We start from the raw sequence: 20,855 nt of genomic DNA on the forward strand, positions 1-20,855 counted from the left end.
TCCTGATTGGTCCTGGGCTGGGCAGCAGAGGGGGAAGGCAAATTGATTGGGCACCTCGGAGTGAATGGCTAGTGAAGTTCTAACCCAGATCCACACAGCTGGGAATTAGTCCTGCAGGGAGGATTTGCCAAGGGAGCAGGGTGTGAACAGATCAGTAGGAGGCGCTCTCCCATCACAGTCAGTGCTCTCCCCACTGCCCTAGTGTGGCACCAGGGGGCGCTGTGCTGCAGGGAGCAGGGTGGGGGCTCAGTAGGGGGCGCTCTCCCCTTGCAGTGAGTGCTGACCCTGATGCCTCAGGGTAAAGCTAGGGGGCGCTGGGCTGCATTTCAGATAAGATATACATTGAAGTTTTGCCCAGTTGTGGTTATTAATGATCCTTCAGGATTTTTCACAGTGTTTGGGCTGTAAACCCAGGTGTCCAAGCCAAATTCCCACTCTGAAGATCCCACGCTGTCTTCCTAAATCCCCAGTGCATTTTCAACTGGGCAAAGGACTCTGCTTCACTTCCTAGGCTAAATTATTGTGCAGTGTAACAAGTGTCACAATAAAACAGACTTTCACCCCACCCCAGAGGCAGCTGCATCTCAGACCAGGCAAGGGATCCCTGCATTAACAGCCTCCATGCCCCACCCCAGAGGTGGCTGCATCTCAGCTCTGGGCGAGGGATTCTTGGGTAAACAGTTTCTGTGCCCAACCCTAGTTCTATCCCCAGCTCTGGCAGGGAAGTGTGGTCTAGTGGCTAGAGGGGCTGAAGTCAGGGCTCCTGGGTTCTAGCTATGATTCTGGGAGGGGCGTGGGGTCTGATCTTCTGAGTCGGAAGGGACTGGGAGCCAGGACTTCTGGGTTATATCTGTGCTGAGAGTGGTGTCTAGGGGTTAGAGCAAGAAGGGCTGGAAATCAGGATTGCTGGGCTCTGTTCTTGGTTTTGGGAGGGGAGGGGGGTCCAGTAGTTAGAGTAGGCAGGGAGAGGTCTGTGAGCAAGGACTCCTGGGTTCTGTCCCCAGCTCTGGGGGGGAAGTGGGGTCTAGTCGTTAGAGCAGGGGGCTGGGCATCAGGTCTCCTGGGGTCTGTCCCCAGCTGTGGGAGGGAAGTGGGGTCTGATGGTTGGTGTACACATTGTCCCAGCTGTCTAAGCACTATAGGCAGCTTTTCTCCCCCTTTCAATATCCATCCCTTATTCCTGAGGAGCCACCTTACAGACCCAAACTGGCAGTGAATCAAATCCAACCCTCCTTGACCCCCAAGAGCAACCTCTTCCCTGGGGGCAGTGGGGGAGGGGCTGAACTGTCCGGCAGCGGAGTTAATTAAAACCCAGCCTTTCCCAAAGACCACCTCATTAAACCATGCCATGGGCGGAAGGGCTTAGCCAGGGTGCTTCATTAGAGTGGGCTAATTGGGCCTGGAGGGACAGCTAGCCGAGGCACTGCAGAGCTGGGAGTGAAGAAGGGGGTAGGGCTGGCGCCTCCAGCCCCAAAGGATTCTGGGATCAGCTCCTAGGCATGGCCGATTTGGGGTTCCCAGCCCCGCCACCCGAGGGGTGAACTGAGGCTCAGTGCTGTTCTTGGAGTTGAAAGAGTTGATATAAGCAAAAGTCACTGAGTGACATGGAGGAATGGCTGGGGGTGAGTCTCAGGGCTAGGATATCCCAGAGGTTGAGCTGGCTGGATGATCAGAATCCTCAAATCCTACTCTAACCACTAGACACCACTCCCCTCTTAGACCTGGGGGTAGAACCCAGGAGTCCTGGCTTTCAGCCTCCCTGCTGTAATCACTAGCCACCACTCTCCTTCCAGAGTCACAGAACGGTCCTTTCTGGCCTTGAAATCAATGTCTCAAGCTGGAGAGGCAGTGTGGGTAGAGCAGAGGGAGCTGAGATTCAGGACTCCTGGGTTCTATCCTAGCTCAGAGAGAGGAGTGGGGCTAGTGGTTAGAGATGGTGGGTTGTAGGGCGCTGGGAGTCAAGACTCGTGTGTTCTATCCCCAGATCTGGCCTGGTGGGTGATCTTGGTCAAGTCCCACCCCAGCTGTGTGCCTCAGTTTCCCCTCTGTATTAGAGCTCAGAGAGGCACAGAGCAGACTACTGCCATTCATGGGACCCGCCCATGGTGCTGACAGGCTGGAGAGGGAGCAGCAGTACTACTGAGGCGGCAATGCCCTGGCTAGATCTCGCCAAGCTCTGCTTGGCAGGGCAAAAAGGCGGGAGTGCCCCCTGCAGGGCACCATGCTGCAGGCCCTCCCACTGGGGTTGCAGAGTGAGGGGAGGGGGATAGCTGAGCCCACAGTATCAATGGGCTGGCTGGGATCCCATCCCCTCACACCCTGCAAAGCTCAGCCGGCTCTCTCGCCTATCCTGTCCTGGTGCCAGTGGAGTCAGACAGCAGGAGCCTGTCATGGGGCAGGGCCCAGGGAATCGTAACTACATCTCGCACATCACAACCACCTGGGGGAAACTGAGGCACAGATGAGCACCCAGGCATCCAGGCTCCCAGCTCCCCCTGTACCAACCACTAGACCCCACTCCTGAGTACCCCCTCCCCGAGGAGGCTGGCTGTGTATTTTGAGGACAGAAGCTCAGGTGAGGATCTGTGTAGTGTCTTGACAGATGAGGCTATTTTTAAACATGTGGGGGGAGCCCCGGGCTTGAATAGCCAGGGGCTGCGGATCAGGATTGAGGGACACCGGCAGAGCTGTGGAGTGGGCCAAGGGAGCCCAGGCTGGGATAGCAGGGACTGCAGGCTGAGCTTGAGGGGCATTGGCAAATCGGGGAGGGGGGACAGGGTTTGAGTGGCAGGGGGGTGCGGGTTGGGATTGAGGGACCTGTAGTTTGTTTAGGCCTGGCACAGTTCTCCCCATGTGACCCCAGCACAATTCACTCCAGATGCTGCCACACGCAGCTGCAATTCCTCTGAGTTTATCCACAGCCCACGGGGCTCCGAGACCTTGTTCCCTGCTGCTGATCTGTGCTAGCGATGCATGAGCCAAAGCGAGTGTGTACACGTAGCAGAAAACCGCTCCAGTGGAGCTGAGCTAGCTGGGGGCTGTGGGTCGGGACTGAGGGGCACCAGCAGAGCTGCAGGGGGGATCCCAGGGCTGGGATAGCAGGGGAATGCAGGTCAAGATTGAGGGGCATCAGTAGGACTGAGCAGGGAGCCCAGGCTGGGATAGCAGGAGGCTGTGGGTTGGGATTGAGGGGCACTGGCAGAGCTGGGGGGTGGGAGCCCAGGACTGGGACAGCATGTTACAAATTTATGCGGGTTAAAATGCAATTGTCCAGGAGCCCTCCCCCGTCTGTGTGTGGTGATGGCTTACAATGCTCCGCTTGCTGTTGCCCCAAAGAGCTGCCATGGGCTAATCAAGGGGCGGGTGGGGAACAGAGACCCAAAGAAGGGAAGCGACTTGCCCAGGGTCACCCAGCAGGTATGGGCACTGAACCTGCCCCTGCTTGCCAGGAATAGAACCCAGGAGTCCTGACTCTAACCCCTCTCCCCACTGCTCTACCAATAGATCCCACTCTCCTCCTCCCTGAGCCAGGAATAGAATCCAGGATTCCCCATCCAGCGCCATTTCCAGCATTCCCTCTTGCTGGGCACCACAGCTAGGCATGGCACATGCCCCTTCTCCGCCATTCCCACAAGTGGGGGCATCTTGACGTCCTCAATGTGCAGAGCCCTGTTCACCTCTGCGCCACCCCATCCCCCCCAAGCCTGCCTGCCAGGCAGGGACTTTGCACTCCCAGCGACCCCGAATGGATTTTGATGTGACTGGCATGCTGTGCCAACCAGGGCTTGTCCCCACGCTGCTGTGGTGCTGCATTATTGATCCATGCTGCAGCCTGTTAGTGGGTCTCAGAGGGACATCAGTCCCTTCCACGCAGCCTTTGGTTGAGAGAGATCCATTGGCATCTGGCTTATCCCTGCAGGGCTGGGAAGGGAGAGGAGCAGGGTGCGGGGGCTGATTTGTAAGGACGCTGAGCGTCCGGCGACTCCAGATTCTGCTAGAACCTGTTCTCTGCCCCATGCTGTTCAATGACTTTATCAGTGATCTGGAGGTCAGAGTAAACCTTGGTGGGTGGCACATCGCCGCAATAAATAACGCGGAGGACAGGGCAGTTCTCCAGGGCTCTCTGGGCTGCTCGGCCATTTGAAACACCATGCGCTTTAATGCCGCCAAAGGCAACAAGGTCAGATATCGAAGGGACGCAAGCCGTGCCTATAGAACAGGGACTATCCCGGAGAGCAGTGTCTCCGGACAGAGTTCAGGGGTCATAGAGGATGAGCTACTGACCGTGAGCTCCGCGTGCGACCCTTGGCTGAGTAGCCAGAGGAATAGGGAGTAGGAGCAGGGAGGGGATTTTACCTCTGCATATGGCGCGGGGGAGCGGCCACTTCTGGGGGCCAGGTGTTAGAAAGGGTGTTGAACAATAGGAGAGGGGGCAGAAAAGAGCCACAAAAATTATTCGAGGACTGGAAAAAAAGCCTGCCAGTGAGAGACTGAGGCCGCTGCCGAGCCGATACTGGCAGAGCCCCCTAGTGCAGACACAGCGGCCGTCGACAGAAGGAGCCCCGCATCCCTGAAGCACTTTTCCGTGGCCCCCGCTGCGTCTGCCCTGGGGGTTTTGTCACCACCGCTGTGGGTCAGAGGCGTGGTTTTTTCCCACCCGGCCAACATGGCTAGACTGATCTAACTTGGAGTTGGCCTACACTTAAATCTGTTTAACTTCTTGTAATAAAGCTCAAGAGGCGGCTTGATTATGGTGTCTAAACACTTAACACTCTTTAATCTAATGGACAGAGGCCGAACATGAACCAATGGCTAGAGGATAAAGCCAGAGACCTTCCACTGAGGAATAACGCCCCCGTGTTTCACAGTGCGGGTGAAGATCCATTGGAACAAAATCCCCAGGGAAGGGGTGGATTCTCCATCTTGATGGCTTCAAACCCCAAGTGGGAGATGCTTTAGTCAAACCCAAGTTATGGGGCTCCATGCAGGGATAACTGGGTGACAATCTCTGGCCTGGGCCATGCAGGACTTCAGCTTAGATGGTCTGAGGGGCCCTTCTGGACTTAAAGTCTGTGAATCTCTGAAGTGGATGGGCTGGATGCAAACTCCAAGGAGGGGACTGTGTAGCAGGGTGCGCAGCGGGAGTGGAGAAAGGGATGACATGAACAATGGGGAACCTGAGGCTGGGGAGCATCTCCACCTTGAGACCCGTCCCTGTGGGAAACCAGCTTGCGGGCTGTCTGACGAAAGGGCAGGGTTTTGAAACACCTTGAGATCTCCACACAAGGTCTGATACCCCTGCAAATTGCCATGCAGGACAGGGGGCTGGGGTGGAGTCTGTGGTACAAATGTGGGGCTGTTTGCTCACGGAGTTTCCAGTTTACAGTCCCTCGCCAATGATGTGATTTTCAAGTTTGCTGACTTATTTTGCACAGAGCTAGGGTGTTAAATAGAAGCCGGTAGCTACATTTACCCATCTCCTTGGACAGACCTAGAAATCATCCAGCGTCCCAAAGCAGGAAGTAGCCCCGAAACAGACACATGATCACAATGGCAAATGGACTGTGGTTTTTGATTGCTGGCTGAGTGGTTTCAGCCACCAGTTTTCCGTCTCCAGAAGGGTCCATGTTGCTAATCAGCATCCTCTAGTCCCTTTTAATTCATTTTATTTATTTATATACTGAAGTATTAGGCCAGGCATAACACTAATAACTAGGGGACCGTCTCCCACTAGAAGCTAAGAAGCCCAGAATGTAAACAGAACCTGGATGGATTTTTAATAATGTCACATGTTTGGTAAGACAATCTTGTGATTTCTCTCAGCCTGATGATTTTTGGAGCGTCTGGGACAGGGAAACTGATGATGGCAGCACTGCCTTGTGGTTAGTCTACTGGATTGAGACTCAGGAGACCTGAGTTCTATTCCTGACTCAACCACTGGCCTACTGGGTGGCACTGAGCAAGTCACATTCCCTCTCCGTGCCTCAGTTTTCCCACCTGTTCAATGGGAATGATGATTCTGACCTCCTTTGTAAAGCGCTTGGCGATCTAGGGATGAAAAGAGCGAGGGATTGTTATTATACTAGTAGCTGAAAGCCCAGGCCATCACACAGGTGTGGTAGCTGGGCCAAGTAATTCACCAACTGGGCAATCTCCCTCCTTCAATCAGTGAAATTGTTGCATGCAAATTAGCTGTAGAGCAAGGGTGGTGATTGGTTGAGTTACCTCTGATCTCACAATGGTCTAGAACTCTTAGTATGGCATGGATACATGCCTTATTGTGGCTGTTACACCACATTTGTCATGTCAGAATGGCTGAGAACTTAAAAACTGGATGGTAGCAGGCTGCAAAGCCCGGTGATCATTGAACCTGGGGATATTCTGAACCAGAAGAGCTCTCAGCCATGCTTGTAGCTGCTTCCATCCCTTCACACTGACTCCACAGACAGTCTAGGCCTCCGAGTGACACTCAGACAGGTGACAATCCTGGAATCTTATTGTACAGGAGCACACTAGCTTGGTGTTTGTAGCTCTGTCTTCCCTTGTCTAGAGAAAACCACAATCATTCGTGTCTGGGACAGACTCGATTCCCATGCACATTCTCCCTCACTGGAGTCTCTGTATCAAGATCGGACGTTCCAAAGCTGTGCTGTAGCTCGACCAGCAGATCTGGGCTGGAGGCAGGAATGGCTGTGGGAGATCCTGGGTTATACAGACCAGACGAGAGGGGCAAAGGGCACTTCTGGCCTTGAAACCTATGAGTGCTGCAGGGGACGCCCATCGGCTTTTTGGGAATCTGCCCATCAGCTTCAGGCTGGGATGTGCAGTCCCTTAATGCCTCAAACCCACTGATCTGGGCACCTGCATTCCTGAGCCTTCTTTGACAGCCCAGTCTGAGTCTCTCCCCTAGCCCTGCAGTTTTGCAATCTAATCCCCGCCTGTCTGCCAGGCTCCTTCCCCTCCCTCCCCCTCCCCCCCCCCCCCCCCCCCCGCCTGGCCGAGCTCACTTGGGCCAAGGCCACAGAATTGGGTTTCATTAAGGACCCCACACCGGCTGGGGAAAGTCAGCACCACACCTGTGAGTCATCCCCAAACACAGCCCTCCATGTCTATGACCCACCCATCCATCCCCCTCCACCTCCCTGCCCTCCATCCATCCATCTCCCTCCCGCTTCCTCCTTTCAACACCCCTCCAGCCAGCCATCCACCTCCGTACCCCCCCACCCCTCAATCCATCCATCCCTCCACCTCCCTACCCCCACCCCTCGATCCATCCATCCCCCTCCACCTCCCTACCTCTCACACCCCTCAATCCATCCATCCCCCTCCCTCCTTTCAACGACCCTCCAGACAGCCATCCGCCTCCACCTCCCTACCCCCTACCCCTCGATCCATCCACCCCCTCCACCTCCCTACCCCTCAATCCAGCCAGCCATCCCCCTCCACCTCCCTGCCCTCCATCCATCTCCCTCCCCCTCCCTCCTTTCAACACCCCTCCAGCCAGCCATCCTCCTTCACCTCCTTACCCCCACCCCTCAATCCATCCATCCCCCACCTCCCTACCCCCCACACCCCTCAATCCATCCATCCCCCTCCACCTCCCTGCCATCCATCCATCTCCCTCCCCCTCCCTCCTTTCAACACCCCTCCAGCAGCCATCCCCCTCCATCTCCTTACCCCCCACCCCTCAATCCATCCACCCCCTCCCTCCTTTCAACACCCCTCCAGCAAGCCATCCCCCTCCACCTCCCCACCCCCCACCCCTCAATCCATCCATCCCCCCACCTGCTTTCAACACCCCTCCAGCCAGCCATCCCCCTCCACCTCATTACCCCCCCACCCCTCAATCCATCCATCCCCCTCCCTCCTTTTAACACCCCTCCAGCCAGCCATCCACCTCCTTACCTCCCCACCCCTCGATCCATCCATCCCCCTCCACCTCCCTACCCCTCACACCCCTCAATCCACCCCTCTATCCATCCATCCCCCCTACCTCCCTACACCCCTCTATCTATCCATGCCCATACCTCCCCTACCCCAATTTCTTTACTCCTTCCCTGACCAGCCGTCTCATCCCCAGCTCCCCTTCCATTCTGCTTCCTGCTCCCAATTTCTTCCTCAGTCAGATTCCACCCCCTGGCGGAGCCCATTTAACCCTACTCCCCGCCCCTCCCCTGTTGTCATCAGTGCCTGGCTTTTATCTTCCCTTGTGCTCCAAAGAGCACCTGGAAGGTGGAAGAGCCAACGCAGTGGCCTGGCACCCTGGGGATAGGGGTGCTCTGAGTGTGGGGGGTTTCTGAGTGCAGGTGACTGCTATGGGGTCTGAGGGTGTCCCATGCCGGGCACCGCTCCTATGCTGGGCAACGGCACTGGTGCTACAGGCCCAGACCCAAGGCCCGAGCTCCTGGAGTCAGGTGATTGTGGTAGGATTACCGCTCCCAGGCATTGTTGTTGAGGAGAAGAGATGACCCAGGTGTGACCAGTGCCTGCCTGAGTCTGCTGAGAGCCTGAGCCAATTGCTCTGAGAGGGGGAGCTACCCCGAGTGTAACCACTACAATAACACCAGCCTGAGTCTGCGGAGAGCCTGAGCTGATCGCTCTGAGAGAGGGAGCTACCCCGAGTGTAACCACCACAATGACACCAGCCTGAGTCTGCCGAGAGCCTGAGCTGATCGCTCTGAGGGGAGGGGCACTGTCCCGAGTGCACGTGCACCTTTGGGATCTCACGGGGGAGGGAGGAGTTAATGATCTCTCGAGGGAGGAGGGTGCATCTCTTCCACAGCAAGACGCTCTCACCTTGCCATCCCCAGCTACGCTGCGCCCAGTAAATTTTTCACTTTCAAGGCTACAGGCTCTTTAATGTGGCTGTTGTTGCCGTGGTAATTCTTGTTGTGTAGAAATGTCAAGGTCTGGAGCTGCAGCTCTCAGTCCAGCTCCCCACAGCCCCTCCCCCCATCCCAGCTCCCACAATCTCATGCCCTTGCCAGGCACCCAGTGCGGGTTGGCGACCCACAACATCACACCACACACACACATGCTCAGGGCAGCTCTCCCTTCTCAGGGCATGGGCTCGGGCTCCTGGCACATCGCCACGTCAGTTACACATGGTTACAGGCAGAGTTGCTGCAGCAGGCTGGTAATCCAGGGATGCCCCACCTAGTGCAGAGATGCAGCAGCCTCTGGAGTGGGGCAGAGGGGCTGTTTATACCGGGCTCCCTCGCCCAGTGCTCACAAACCGATCTCGGCGGCTCTCCGGCCATTGCCAGACCTCGAACCCTCAATGACTCAGGGTTATTTATTTATTTAGGCAAATGATTTTAAAAACAAAAACAAAACATAAAATACTTGGTACCGATTCCCTGTCCAGTCTGGCGCTGATTTCCTGTCCAGCCCCCAGCCCAGTACCAATTCCCCATCCAGGTGCACCCTCTGCGATCCAGTTTTTATTCTCCTTCGGGCCTCCTCTCCAATCCAGGGCCCATTCTCCTCTCTGATCCAGGGCCTATCCCACATCCAGGCCCCTCTCCAATCCAGCGCTCATCCCCCATCCAGGCCCCTCTCCTATCCAGGACCCATGGCCCATCCCCCATCCAGGCCCCTCTCCAATCCAGGGCCCATCCCCCATCCGGGCCCCTCTCCAATCCAGAGCCTACTCCTTGTCCAGGCACCCCCTCTCGGATCTGGGGCCCATTCCCTGAAAAGGACCCCCCTTCTCCTTTCTAGTAACAGTCTCCCATCCAAGCCCACCCCCTCTCTGATCTGGTACTGATTGCCTGTCCAGGCCCCCCTTCTCTGATCCAGTACCGATTCCCCCCTTAACTCTCCTTTTCCAGTCTGTGGGTCTCAAACCATATGCATCAAGGTGGGGGTGCCAGCAGGAAGAGCCAGGGGTTTCCAGACATTCCCTGCCTCTGATGTCGAGTCAAACCAGGTCCAATGGCAAAACCCAAACCCACGCCCAGCCATGTGAGGTTCTGTGTCTGGCCAACTGGGCATTCTCCCTGGGGAAAATCCAGCGTCAGAGGGGGTGCTGCTGTGCTGGCCCTGGCCTGGTGGTGTCAGACCTGGGGTCACTGCGTCAGATCAGGGGTCACCACATTGACTCAAGTGTCGCCAGGTCAGATCAGGGTTTGCCACGTTGGCTGGAGTGTCACCGGCTCAGAGAGGTGGCTACCAGGGTGGTTTGTGCATTGCCATGTCCAGTCAGCTGTCACCACATCCAGTAGAGTGTCACCGTGTCAGCTTTGAGGCCCTCCTCACCCGGCTCAGCTGTCCCCTCCCCGGCATTCAGCCGGCTGCTCCAGTGCGGTGAGCTCCTGCCCACCTGGGTCATACCACGCTCTCCTCCAGCTCCTCCGCGCTGGTGAAAGCCCCGCCCCTCTTGCCCTCCCCCTCAGCCGCGCAGCTGGCCAGCATCCCGTGCACTGACTGGCTGCGCTTAGTCCACATGATGCTCAGCCGCTTGGCATAACCATAGCAGGCGCTGGCGGAGATCTCCCCCATGTCCAACGAGCAGCTCCGCTTGGCCTTGGAGGTCCCCAGGTCCGGCGGGTCCCCCTGGCACGCCACCACCCCCTCTGCCGTCCTGCGCTCTGGTGTCTCCTGCCGGGCGGGCTTGCCCCTCGCCCTCCGGCGCTGTGCCTTCGGCCCACGCCCCCGCTGCAGCAGCATCCCATTGGGCACCCCCGGCTGCCCGCCGTTGGTCTGTGAGTACATGTTGGAGACTTTGGGCATGCCAGAGTGGGCGCTGCCACAGATCTTATACTTCACCATCATGACCACAGTGAAAACCAGCAGGGTCACCACAATAATGCCCCCCACAATGACCGTCAGAGTGCCCCCCAGGAAGTGGGCGTGGAGCGAGTGGCAGTCTGGGTACGCCTCCTGTGTGGAGAACTGGGCACAGCCCAGCAGGCGCGTCGCAGCCAGAGAGGTGGCTGCGTCGTCGAAGATGGCCAGGACGCACAGATTGTAGTCCACGCCTGGGACCAGGTGCTTCAGCACGAAGTGGTGGCTGCTGGCCGGGATGATCCTGAAAGAGAGAGATTTTAGGGAGCAGAAAGGACCACTCTGAGCAGCCCCGCTGATCCCCCCAGGCTGGGGAATGTCCCAGCCGTGCCTGCATCCAGCCCCAGATCTGCGGCTCATAAGACCCAGGACTGGAAGGAGTCTCCTGGGTCTCTGAGTCCGGTCTCTGCTATTGCAGCCAACCCAACCCTGCATGGAATCCCAGTCAGAAACGTATCCAGCCCCATCTTCAAATGATTGGGGTGTTCCCCCCCCCCCACTGATTCTCCTGGGAGGTTGCTCCAGACCCTCTCTTCTCTGTTGGGCACAAATCTTCTCAGCTCCAGTCTCAGTTGATTCCCGGCCAGTTTGTCCCCATTTGTTCTTGTGCCAACACTGTCTTTTAGCTTCAGTAGCTCTTCTACCTCCCTGAGGTTAACCCCTCTGGTGTATTTTCAGAGAGCAGATCCCCTCTCAGCCTTCGCCTGGCCAGGCTAAACAGGCCCAGCTCTTTCCGTCTCCTCTCGTAAGATCAGTTCTCCTCTCCCCTGATCAGCCTGGGAGCCCTTCTCTGCACCGGGCCAGTTTGATTCATCTTTCTAGAACACAGGTGACCAGAACTGCACATGGTGTTCCCACTGAGCTCTTCCCAGTGCCTTGTCCAATGGCATTAATGCGTCCCTACCTCAACTGAAATCACTCGCCTGACCCAGCCTAGGATCGCTTTGGTTTTCATGGTGGCTCACAGTCCTCCTGTGATCGACCAACACATTCAGTCTTTCTCCTGCTCTGTCGTTTCTGGCCAAGCGAGGGTGTCAGGGGCCCTCACCCACGCAGCTTCAACAACAGGCCTCAAGTGACTTGTGATTTGGGGGGGTGCACACTGAGACCCCCAAAAGGGTTTCCAAACATTGCTCAGTACCTACCACTCAGGACCCTTTAAGGTGTTTCAAGATGGGGCCCCCAGAATCATTCATAAGAACACCTAGTTCTTATCCAGCACTTTTCATCCCTGGAGCTCAAACACTTTGCAAAGGACTGAGGTGCTGGGGGTGGTCATTGGCCAGGGTCAGTCAGTGGCCAAGCCAAGAATACAATACAGGAGTTCTGGGTCCCAAGTCCAGTGATGTAACCAACAGACCACACTGCCTCTGGGGTGCAGACCCCACCTCACTTTTGAAGAGGGGACTTAAATTCCTACGGCATGTAGATGCTTTGGAAAAGCCTTCAGGTGCTGGGGAATCCACCCATCCCTGAGTCAGCTGTTCCAGTCGTTAATCCCCCTCCTTGTTACAAATTTGGCCTCATTTCTAGCCTCAGTTTGTCAAGCTTCAGCTCCCAGCCATTGGGTCTTGATCTGCCTTTGCTGGCTGGTTGAAGAGCCCTCTGCCCTACAAAGTCTCCTCCCCTATAGGGGCTTCCAGACCTGGATTGAGTCACCTCTACATACAAAATAGGGGAAGGGCTTACTGTCTAAATTGGCAACGATTGAGAGGGGGAAACTGAGGCACAGAGAAGGGTGCTGTGGTAGAATCCAGGAGTCCTGGCTCCCAGTCCCCTGCCTTAACTACTAGACCACACTCCCCTCCCCCAGCAGTTCTGAACGCAGGTTCCCTACATCTGGCCCCACCCCGGCATTGCTGCCCTTTTTTTGCCCCCACCCCCATATGTCTAGCCCCTACTCGCATCTCTAGCCTGAAGTTTAATAGTCTCAGCCTAAACCGCTGGGATGGCATGGCCTTCTCCACCCCCGACCCCCATCGTCTGGCTCCCAATGGACTTGCCGTTGCCACTCCAACAAGCTCCTGGTGCTGATTTAGATCTCCTCTGGGTTGGGGCATGGGGGCTGTTTTTACAGGGATCCCTCGCCCAGCACTGAGATGCAGCCATCTCTGGGTTGGGGCACGGAGCTATTTGTACAGGAGTCCCTGGCAGCTGCCTCTGGGCTTGGACACAGCACTCAGAACCCGGCAGGATTAGCAGCTGTGTGCCACACGAGCAGAGAGACTAATTCCCAGCTAAGCCCTCTCTGCTTCCCTGAAGTAGTCAGAACAACCCATAACGCAGTGTGGCCCAGCCATGCCCCCTACACTGCAGAATACCCATAATGCCATCTACTGTGGCCACTCCCCATGTTAGAGAAAATCCGTGATGCCATGTGTTCCAGGCACACCCTCTTCCCTGGAGAATGCCCATAATGCAATGCACTGCAGCCACACACCCCTACTCAAGACTCTCGGTGGTCCGGTGGTGTGGCTGGGGCATGACCAAGCATGCTTTCTCTTCCCAGAGCCTCCTGTGCCATGCCATCCATCCCTACCCACTCCCCCAATCTCATCCGTGCTGCGGCGCCCCCTACCTGTAGATCAGGGTGTCATCCACAGTGCAGTTGTACTGGATCTGGTACATCCAGGCAGTGTGGGCCGACTTGTCTACAGCCCAGCGCACCAAGGCCGAGTCAGCTGTCACATCGGATACCTCCACGCTCCTCTCCTCCACCCCCAAGTCACTGGTGTTGGCCGCTGTCTTGGTGGCAATGTCAGAGGAGCCCGGGTCGTGGCGTGGCACCGGGCCGCTGCTCCCATTGCCCCGATGGGGCAAAGGGATAATCTTGAGGTCCACCAGGGCTGTGGACTCACCCGCTGCATTGATGGCGATGCAGGTGTAGGAGCCGTCGTCCCGGACTGTGGTTACCAGCACATCTAAGGTGCCATTGCGGAAAGAGATGGTCCGGGAGGAATTGGAGATGATCTTATCATCTGGTGACACCCAGTGGATCACTGGCTCGGGATCCCCGATGGCACGGCACTTCAGGGTGGCCCGCTGGCCCTCCAGCACCCACAGCTTGTGTGTGTGGCGGGTGATGAGGGGCGGCTCGCAGGTGAACTCCTCCTCAGGCACCGACCAGAAGTAGCGGCCGGCCACATGGGGCGGCGAGGCACATGTCTCCATGTCGTCCTCCCGGGCCAGCCGCCGCAGCCACAGCAGCTCACAGTTGCAATGTAGGGGGTTGCCCCCAAAGCTCAGCACAATGGTGGCAGTGTAGGGGGTGGGACTGATGATGCCCATCTGGGAGCGGGCGAAGAGCGGGTCCGGGGGCAGGGTATACAACCGGTTGGAGGTCATGTCCAAGCGGGACAGCTTGTAGAGCTCGGAGAACGTGCCTTCCATGATGGAGTCGATGAGGTTGTGGTCCAGGTTGAGGGTGTGCAGGTAGATCATGCCTCGGATGCCCTCCCAGGGGACATGGCGCAGGTTGTTGTAGGACAGGTCCAGGTCCTCCAGCGTCAGCAGGAAGTCGTCAAAGGCGGCGGCCGAGATGCTCACCAGCTGGTTGTTGTTGAGGATGAGGTGCTGCAGGTTGAGCATCCCGCGCAGGGCCTCCTCGCCGATCTCCATCAGCCGGTTGCTGTCCAGGTGCAGGGAACGCAAGCTCTCCAGGTCACCAAAGGCGAAGGGCCGGATGCTGTCGATGGTGTTGCGGGAGAGGGTCAAGTCCACCAGGCCGCTCATGTTGAGGAAGTCCTGGGGCTCCAGCACGCGGATGTAGTTGTCGGCCAGGCGCAGCTCCACTGTGCGCCGGTCAATGTTGGCTGGGATGAAGAGCAGGCCCTTGTTGGCACACAGGGTGCTCAGTGACTCAGAGAGGTTCTGGCACACACAGTGGAAGGGGCAGGAGGCAACCCAGGACATCAGGGTCCCTGCCATCAGAAGCAGCACCAGCAGCAGGCAAGCCATGGTTGGTGGGTGGGCAGTGCCTGGCAGGAGAGAGGGGATCAGAGAATGGAGTGAGCCAAGAGCAGGGACATGGGGAAAGGGTGGTCTAGGGGTATAGGCAGCTTGGGGCATGAGGTTACACCCCTCATACCATAGTCCCACCCTGTATGGGAGCCCCACCTCCATGCCATAGCCACACCCCTGCACTGTAGCCCCAACTCTATACCACAGCCACGCCCCGGCACCAGGGCGGTACCCTCGGCATCAGATATCTGCCTGCCACACTGTGGCCACACCCCTCTTCTATAGCCCCACCCCCACACCATAGCCACACCCCTTCACCAGGGCTGTACCCCCTGCATCATAACCCTGCTCCAAACACTGTCTATAGCCCAACCCCCACATACTATGGCCCCCTCCTGCACTGCAGCCCCACCCCCTATGGCCCCCAACCCTGCACTGTAGCTCCTCTCACAAACAGTGGGCCCACCCCTGTAGTGTGGCCTGGCCCCATTTATAATGACAGCTGCACAGAGAGGATTGGTTGTCAGCAGGCCCCCTAGTAACTGGGGTATGGCTGCTTAGGGTGGGTGGAACTGACCGTACCCCCAGAGCAGTGGGGATGGGAGGGAACACCCCACTGAGATCAGGTCTGCTCCCCTGTCTTGGAGCCATCGGCTCAGGCTATCTGCAGACTCAGGCAGATATGGCTGGGTCAGCTACACCTGGGTTTTGTTTTCCAATTTTTCTCCCCAACCACAACGATGAGAAATGGAAGCTTCAGTTCTAGTACAGTCCCATGACTCCAGGAGCTGGGACCATAGGAAGTGCTTAGGAACTAATCCAGGGCCTATGGTCTCTGTTGTGGCCTATAGAGCCCTGTGGTTCTGTTCTCTGCACTCGGAGGGGAGTGAGGTCTGGCAGCTTAGAGCAGGAGGAGCTGGGAGTCATCAGTGCTGAGTTCTATCCCAGACCCGGGAGTGGAGGGGGTCTCCCCCACTGCTGGGAACCCTTCCCCACCTCTAGCCTGCACTCCCCATGCCAGTCGTCTCCCCCATGACTTGGATCCCTCCCAGATTCCCCCCTCCAGCTGTGCTCCCCACGTCACCTCCTTCCCTCGCTGACAGGGTCCCTCCCCAGTCTCCCCAGGCCTGTGTTCTCTATGCCACTCACCTTCCCCCCCATAATCCTGCCGCCCCCACCACTGCCCACTGCCACAGACAGGGAACCAGCCAGGTCGATAGTTCAGCCACTGAATTTTTAAAGAGCTACCCGGTTCCTACATCCATCCCAGAGCCCAGCATCCTCCCCACTGGACACACTGCTGCATTAGCTTACTCCCTCCCCCCCCCCCCCCCCCGCCTCCCGGCAAGGCAATCGGGAGGGGTGAAGAGAGATGAGGGCTGAAGGGGATGAACTGGTTTTCTGGACAGCAGATATGGCTGCTATTCCTGAAAGGAGCCAGAAATCCTGTCTCCCAGCATTGCCCCCACCCCCTCTAGCCACTAGACAGACACTGCTCCCCTCACGGATCTGGGGCTAGAAGCCAGGAATCCTAACAGGCCGTGGCCCAAAGAACTTACATTCTACGTACAGTGGTTAGATCAGGGGGGCTGGGAGTCAGCTTTGGGAGGGGCAGTGGGGCGTAGGGGGGTAACACGGAGGTGATTGGGAGCCCGCCAGCACTCCATTTCCTGTGCAACACCCTGCAGGGTAGTGCCGAGGGAAGTTATTGATTTAATAAGCGCCAGCATTCAGGTTGTCCTGATAACGCCAGTGACATGGGCACATGATTGGCAGGGGTGGGGGAGGGGGGGTCAGGCAGGATCATCTTTCTCCAGGGCCCTGGTGCATGGATGGAGTCGCTCCAGGCTGCTTGGCTAACTATGGCTGGGGGGGTCTAGGATGCAGCAGTGTGCAAGGAGAACAATCTCAGAGCTGCCTTAGAGGGACATGAAGAGCTCTGTGTAGCTTGAAAGCTTCTCTCTCCCCAACAGACGCTGGTCTAATAAAAGATGTTACCTCACCCACCTTGTCTTTTTAGAGGAATCATGTCAGGGCTTCAGATAACCACTAGGTAAAACAGAAATAGCCATTTTCCCTCCCCTCCCCCTTTCTCTGAGCACCCCTCCCATCACCCCACTTTCTGCCAACTCCACATGCCCCTGCATATGCCCCCAGAAACAGATCTCTCAAATAATCAAAGTGGAGTTCCTACCACAGATGCTGGAAAAGGAGGGGTTTGGGGGTCAGGACTCCTGGGCTCCCTCCCCAGCTCTGGGAGGGAGTGTGATGTAGCTCTAAGAACAGGAGACTGGGAGTCAGGACTCCTGGGTCCCTCCATTTCACTCAACTCCAACAATGAAAGAGACTAGTCAGTTTCTCTTTGCATTTCTAGTCAATTTTGCTCTTGCCTATGGCCCTGGCTGGATCCTAGAGGCTGCAAGGGGAAGGGCTGGATAAACATATTCATAATCCTGTTTCCAGTGCATTTGAAGAAAGGCAGGGAAGAGATTTCTGGCAGTGTTTGTATTGTGTTTAAGGGGAAATCTGTGGCAAAAGAGACCTGAAAGCGTGTCTAAGGGGCACCCCCATGAAGAGAATTATTGGTGTCAAAGCAGCCACACAGGTGTCACTCCAGAATTTGCTGGGCTGGCAGCTCCCTGAGTAATTCCCAAAGCAGGAGTGAGAATTACTCTCCCCATTTTGCAAAGGGGAAACTGAGGCACAGAGCGACAAAGGGACTTGCCCAAGGTCAGTGGCAGAGCCAGGAATAGAACCCAGGAGTCCCGAATCCTAACCTGATTTTGTTCCAAGCGCTATTCCCAGCTCTGGGAGGGGAGTAGGTTCTAGTGGTTAGAGCAGGGAGGGCTGGGAGCCAGGACTCCTCGATTCTATTTGCCCCAGAACCCTCATGGCCCTTCCAAAGGGAGGCACAGTTGTCACCTTCTTTGCTCTCCTGATGGTACATAAGCTCAGGCAGAGCCAGCAGAAGCATAAGGGGTGGGGAGCTGCACCCGGGTCAGAGGGCTCAAAGACCGACTGGAGGCCTGGCTGGGAGAATATACCCAGGGAGCAGGCTTTCTGATGGAGGCTAGTGGGTTCGAGTTTGATAACCAGGACTCCTGGGTTCTATTCCTGGCTCTGGGAATGAAGGAAGGCAAGAAACATTTGCTCTGTCGGTGCCTATTTATTTCTGGGGGTCCTGTGTGTGTGGAGGAGCTGGGGTTTTGGTGTGTGCTCATGGCTCTGCACGTGTTGCCAGGTGCACCCTTCTGAGTGTCTGCATGCTTATCTGGGTGCACTTATGCATGTGCGTAGGCGTGGGCACAATTGTGTGTGTGTGTGCAAGCCATTGGGGGAGAGTAGTATGTCTGTCCATGTCTCCCCCAGGCACCCACTGCTCTGTGCCGAACTGCCCCTCCCGGTGGTGGGTGGGTGAGGGGAGCTGTGCCCAGCTCTGCTGTGGGTGGGATGTCGTTCTTTGGAAGGATGGGGTCACTACAACCAGCTGTCCCCTTCCCTGGTGGCCTCTGACTGGGACGGGCGGCAGGAAGATGGCAGGTCACTGCTTCCTTCCACCCCCCTCAGAACCCCTCCCCCATACCCAGCCCACCCACAGGCTCTGTCCTTAGCCAGGAAGGGGCCAGCAGCCCAGAGATTGGGAGTGGATCTCTGCTATTCCTCCCCTCCCCTGCACACACCCCTCTGGTGCCCTTCAACCAGAGCTTTGACAGTTAATAAGACACATTCAGCCCCCCAGCTCCTGCCTTGCTCCCCCATCGCCCCCTCCAGCCCCCCAGCTCCTGCCTAGCTCCCCCCCAGTCCAGCCCCCCAGCTCCTGCCTAGCTCCTGCACAGCCCCAGTCCAGCCCCCTATCCCCTGCCTAGCTTCCCTCCTGCTCCCTCGCAGCCCCTCTGCAGACCCCCAGGTTCCCCTCCAGCTCGGATGCAGCCCCTCCAGGTTCCTCCAGTCCAGCCCGCAGCCACTCACCCCTCCAGGCCTTTCAGCTCCCTTCTGGCCCCCACGTCCCTGATCCACCCCTCCCTCAGCCCCGTTTCAGGCCCCCACACGCCCTCCCCAAGCTCTGATCCAGACCCCCTGCCCCCCATCTCCGATCCAGACCCCCCTCCTCAGACACCCCCCGCCCCATGCGCAGCGGCCGATGCTTTTACCTTGCGCTCTGTCTCTAGGGGGGGCCACGTCTCCCGTCTCCGGGCCCCCCACCCGCGCCCTGGCTCATCCCCGGGACTGCGATTCCCCCCCCCGCCGCCTCCGCGCGTCCTTGCGGGCTGCTCACGCCCGGGGACCGGGGTCACCCCGGCCGAAGGGGCCCCCCATCCCAGTCGTCCCCCTGCCCCGGGGGGCCAGCAGGCCCCTCTCTCCCCCGGCGGCTCCTCTCCGCTGCGGCGCGGCTCAACTTGTGCCTGGCTGGCGGTGGCATGAACGGGGATACGCGTGTGCGGCTAGATCCGAGCGCCCTCCACGGCTAGCAGCCCCCTGCAGCACCAGCACAGACACCCCCCACCACCCGCATCGCCGGACGCCTGGGTTCTCTCCGCCGGCGGCGTGGGGGGTGCAATCGATATTGTCCAATCCGGTTATATATCCGAGGGGGGGCGGGCATGTACACTCTGGGGGCACCCCCTGTGCCCCCCGCCCGGACGCCTGGGTTCTATCCACCTGGGGTGCAATCCGTGTTGTCCAGTCCAGCTATAGCTCCAGGCAGGGGGTTACATACACTCCCTCGGGCACCCCCTCCGCTCCCCGGACACCTGGGTTCTGTCCCCCGTCAAAGGGGGGGTGCAATCCGTTTTCAATCCAGTATCCGGGCGAGGGCTAGATCCACTCTGGGGGACTCGCCGGACGCCTGGATTCTATCCGCCGGGGGTTGGGTGCAGTCCGTGCTGTCTAATCAAGTTATACATCCGGGAAGGGGGGATGGTCACCCCCAACACTGAGCCTCCGGACGCCTGGGTTCTATCCACGGGGGGTCATCTGACATCTCCAGGCAGTGGGTACGCAGCCTCCCGGATGCCTGGGTCCCATCCGCTGTAACATTCAGGGGTGCGATCCCTTTATAGCTCGGTCCCAGGCAGGGGACAGCACCCCCCTCCCGCGTCTCTGTCTCCCGGACTCCTGGGTTCTATCCCCTGGCCCATCCCCTCCCCACACCTGCGTTCCCTGCCCGCCTTGGGTCCGATTCTGAGGCGCACGGGTCCGCTGGGAGTGGAGGGGTATCGGCTGCCCCCCCCCCCCCGCCCGCCGCTTCCTGGCGCCGAGCCCCAAACCCCAGCGCCGAGGCCCCCCCCTGCAGACGGCGGCGGGAGGTGGAAACCGCGCGCGCCCCCGCCCCCCCCTGTCCCTGCCCGGGCGCCGGAGCTGTGCCGCGGGGTGGGGGATGGGAGAGCTGCGCGGAGCCCGCGGCCGCGAAGATCCTGCCTCCCCTCCCCGAGCGGCGCCGGCTCTGCCCCTTCCCGGGTGGGGGGAGAGTGTCGTGCAAACATGGTCCCTCTGCACCGTGCGGGGCGGGGGGGTGTCTGGCAGCTGAGGGGGGAGGGGGCAAGGCTGGGGGGATGGTGCCAGCAGGATTGGGGGGGATCAGCAGGTGGGGAAAGGGGGCTGGGAGCTGGTGGGATAGGGCAGGTGGGGGTGAGCTGGCTCATGCATGAGCCACATACACCAGGATGGGGGAGGTGGCAGCTGGGGGGGGCAAGAGTGGGAGGGGGGGTGGCAGCTGGAACTAAAGCGGGGGGAGGGTGGTGCAAGGTCCCCTTTCATTAGGGAGGGGGCTGGGGATGATGCACGGTCACTGTACACCAGGAGGGGGTCAGAAGGGAGAGGGGGTGCAAGGCTGGCAGCTGGAGCTGGGGGAAGAGGGGGATGGGGGAGTGGAGGCTGGTGCAGGTCCCCATATATCAGGATGGGGTGGGGGGGTTCAGCTGGACTTGGGGGGGGGGAGATGGTGGTGCATGGTCCTTTTTCGCCAGGTGGGGGGATTAGGGGGCTGGTGCCTGGTCCCAGCTCCAGGTAGGGAGTGGAGTCTAATGGTTAGAGCAGGGACAAAGGGAATCAGAATCACACTTCCAATCACAAAAACAGAACCCAGGAGTCCTGGCTCCCAGCCCCTT

The 20,855-nt window shown here is 58.3% G+C and overlaps 2 protein-coding genes across 3 annotated transcripts in view; one reads left to right on the forward strand and one right to left on the reverse strand.

The window, feature by feature from the left end:
* PC (pyruvate carboxylase) overlaps window positions 1-20,855 on the forward strand; it is a 133,379-nt gene that overhangs the window by 101,732 nt on the left and 10,792 nt on the right. The window lies entirely within an intron of this gene.
* Window positions 10,330-14,745, reverse strand: LRFN4 (leucine rich repeat and fibronectin type III domain containing 4). 2 transcript variants are annotated; one of them, XM_065408256.1, is made up of 3 exons: window positions 13,367-14,745; window positions 10,684-11,032; window positions 10,330-10,557 (listed from the first exon to the last, which is right to left on the reverse strand). In XM_065408256.1, the coding sequence occupies exons 1-3, from the start codon at window positions 14,743-14,745 to the stop codon at window positions 10,330-10,332; spliced, it is 1,956 nt and encodes a 651-aa protein (XP_065264328.1). The 2 variants fall into 2 exon arrangements, with proteins under 2 accessions (XP_065264328.1, XP_065264327.1); XM_065408255.1 differs by having other exon boundaries at window positions 10,330-11,032.

The sequence above is a fragment of the Emys orbicularis genome, chromosome 7 (genome assembly GCF_028017835.1).
Source record: "Emys orbicularis isolate rEmyOrb1 chromosome 7, rEmyOrb1.hap1, whole genome shotgun sequence".
Classification (NCBI taxonomy): Eukaryota; Metazoa; Chordata; order Testudines; family Emydidae; genus Emys; species Emys orbicularis.

Coding starts and splice junctions, on each gene's coding strand:
- LRFN4 (XM_065408255.1), bottom strand. CDS start 14,745: ATGGCTTGCCTGCTGCTGGTGCTGCTTCTGATGGCAGGGACCCTGATG. Junction 11,033..13,366: donor GATGACACCCTGATCTACAG/GTAGGGGGCGCC, acceptor TCTCTCTTTCAG/GATCATCCCGGCCAGCAGCC.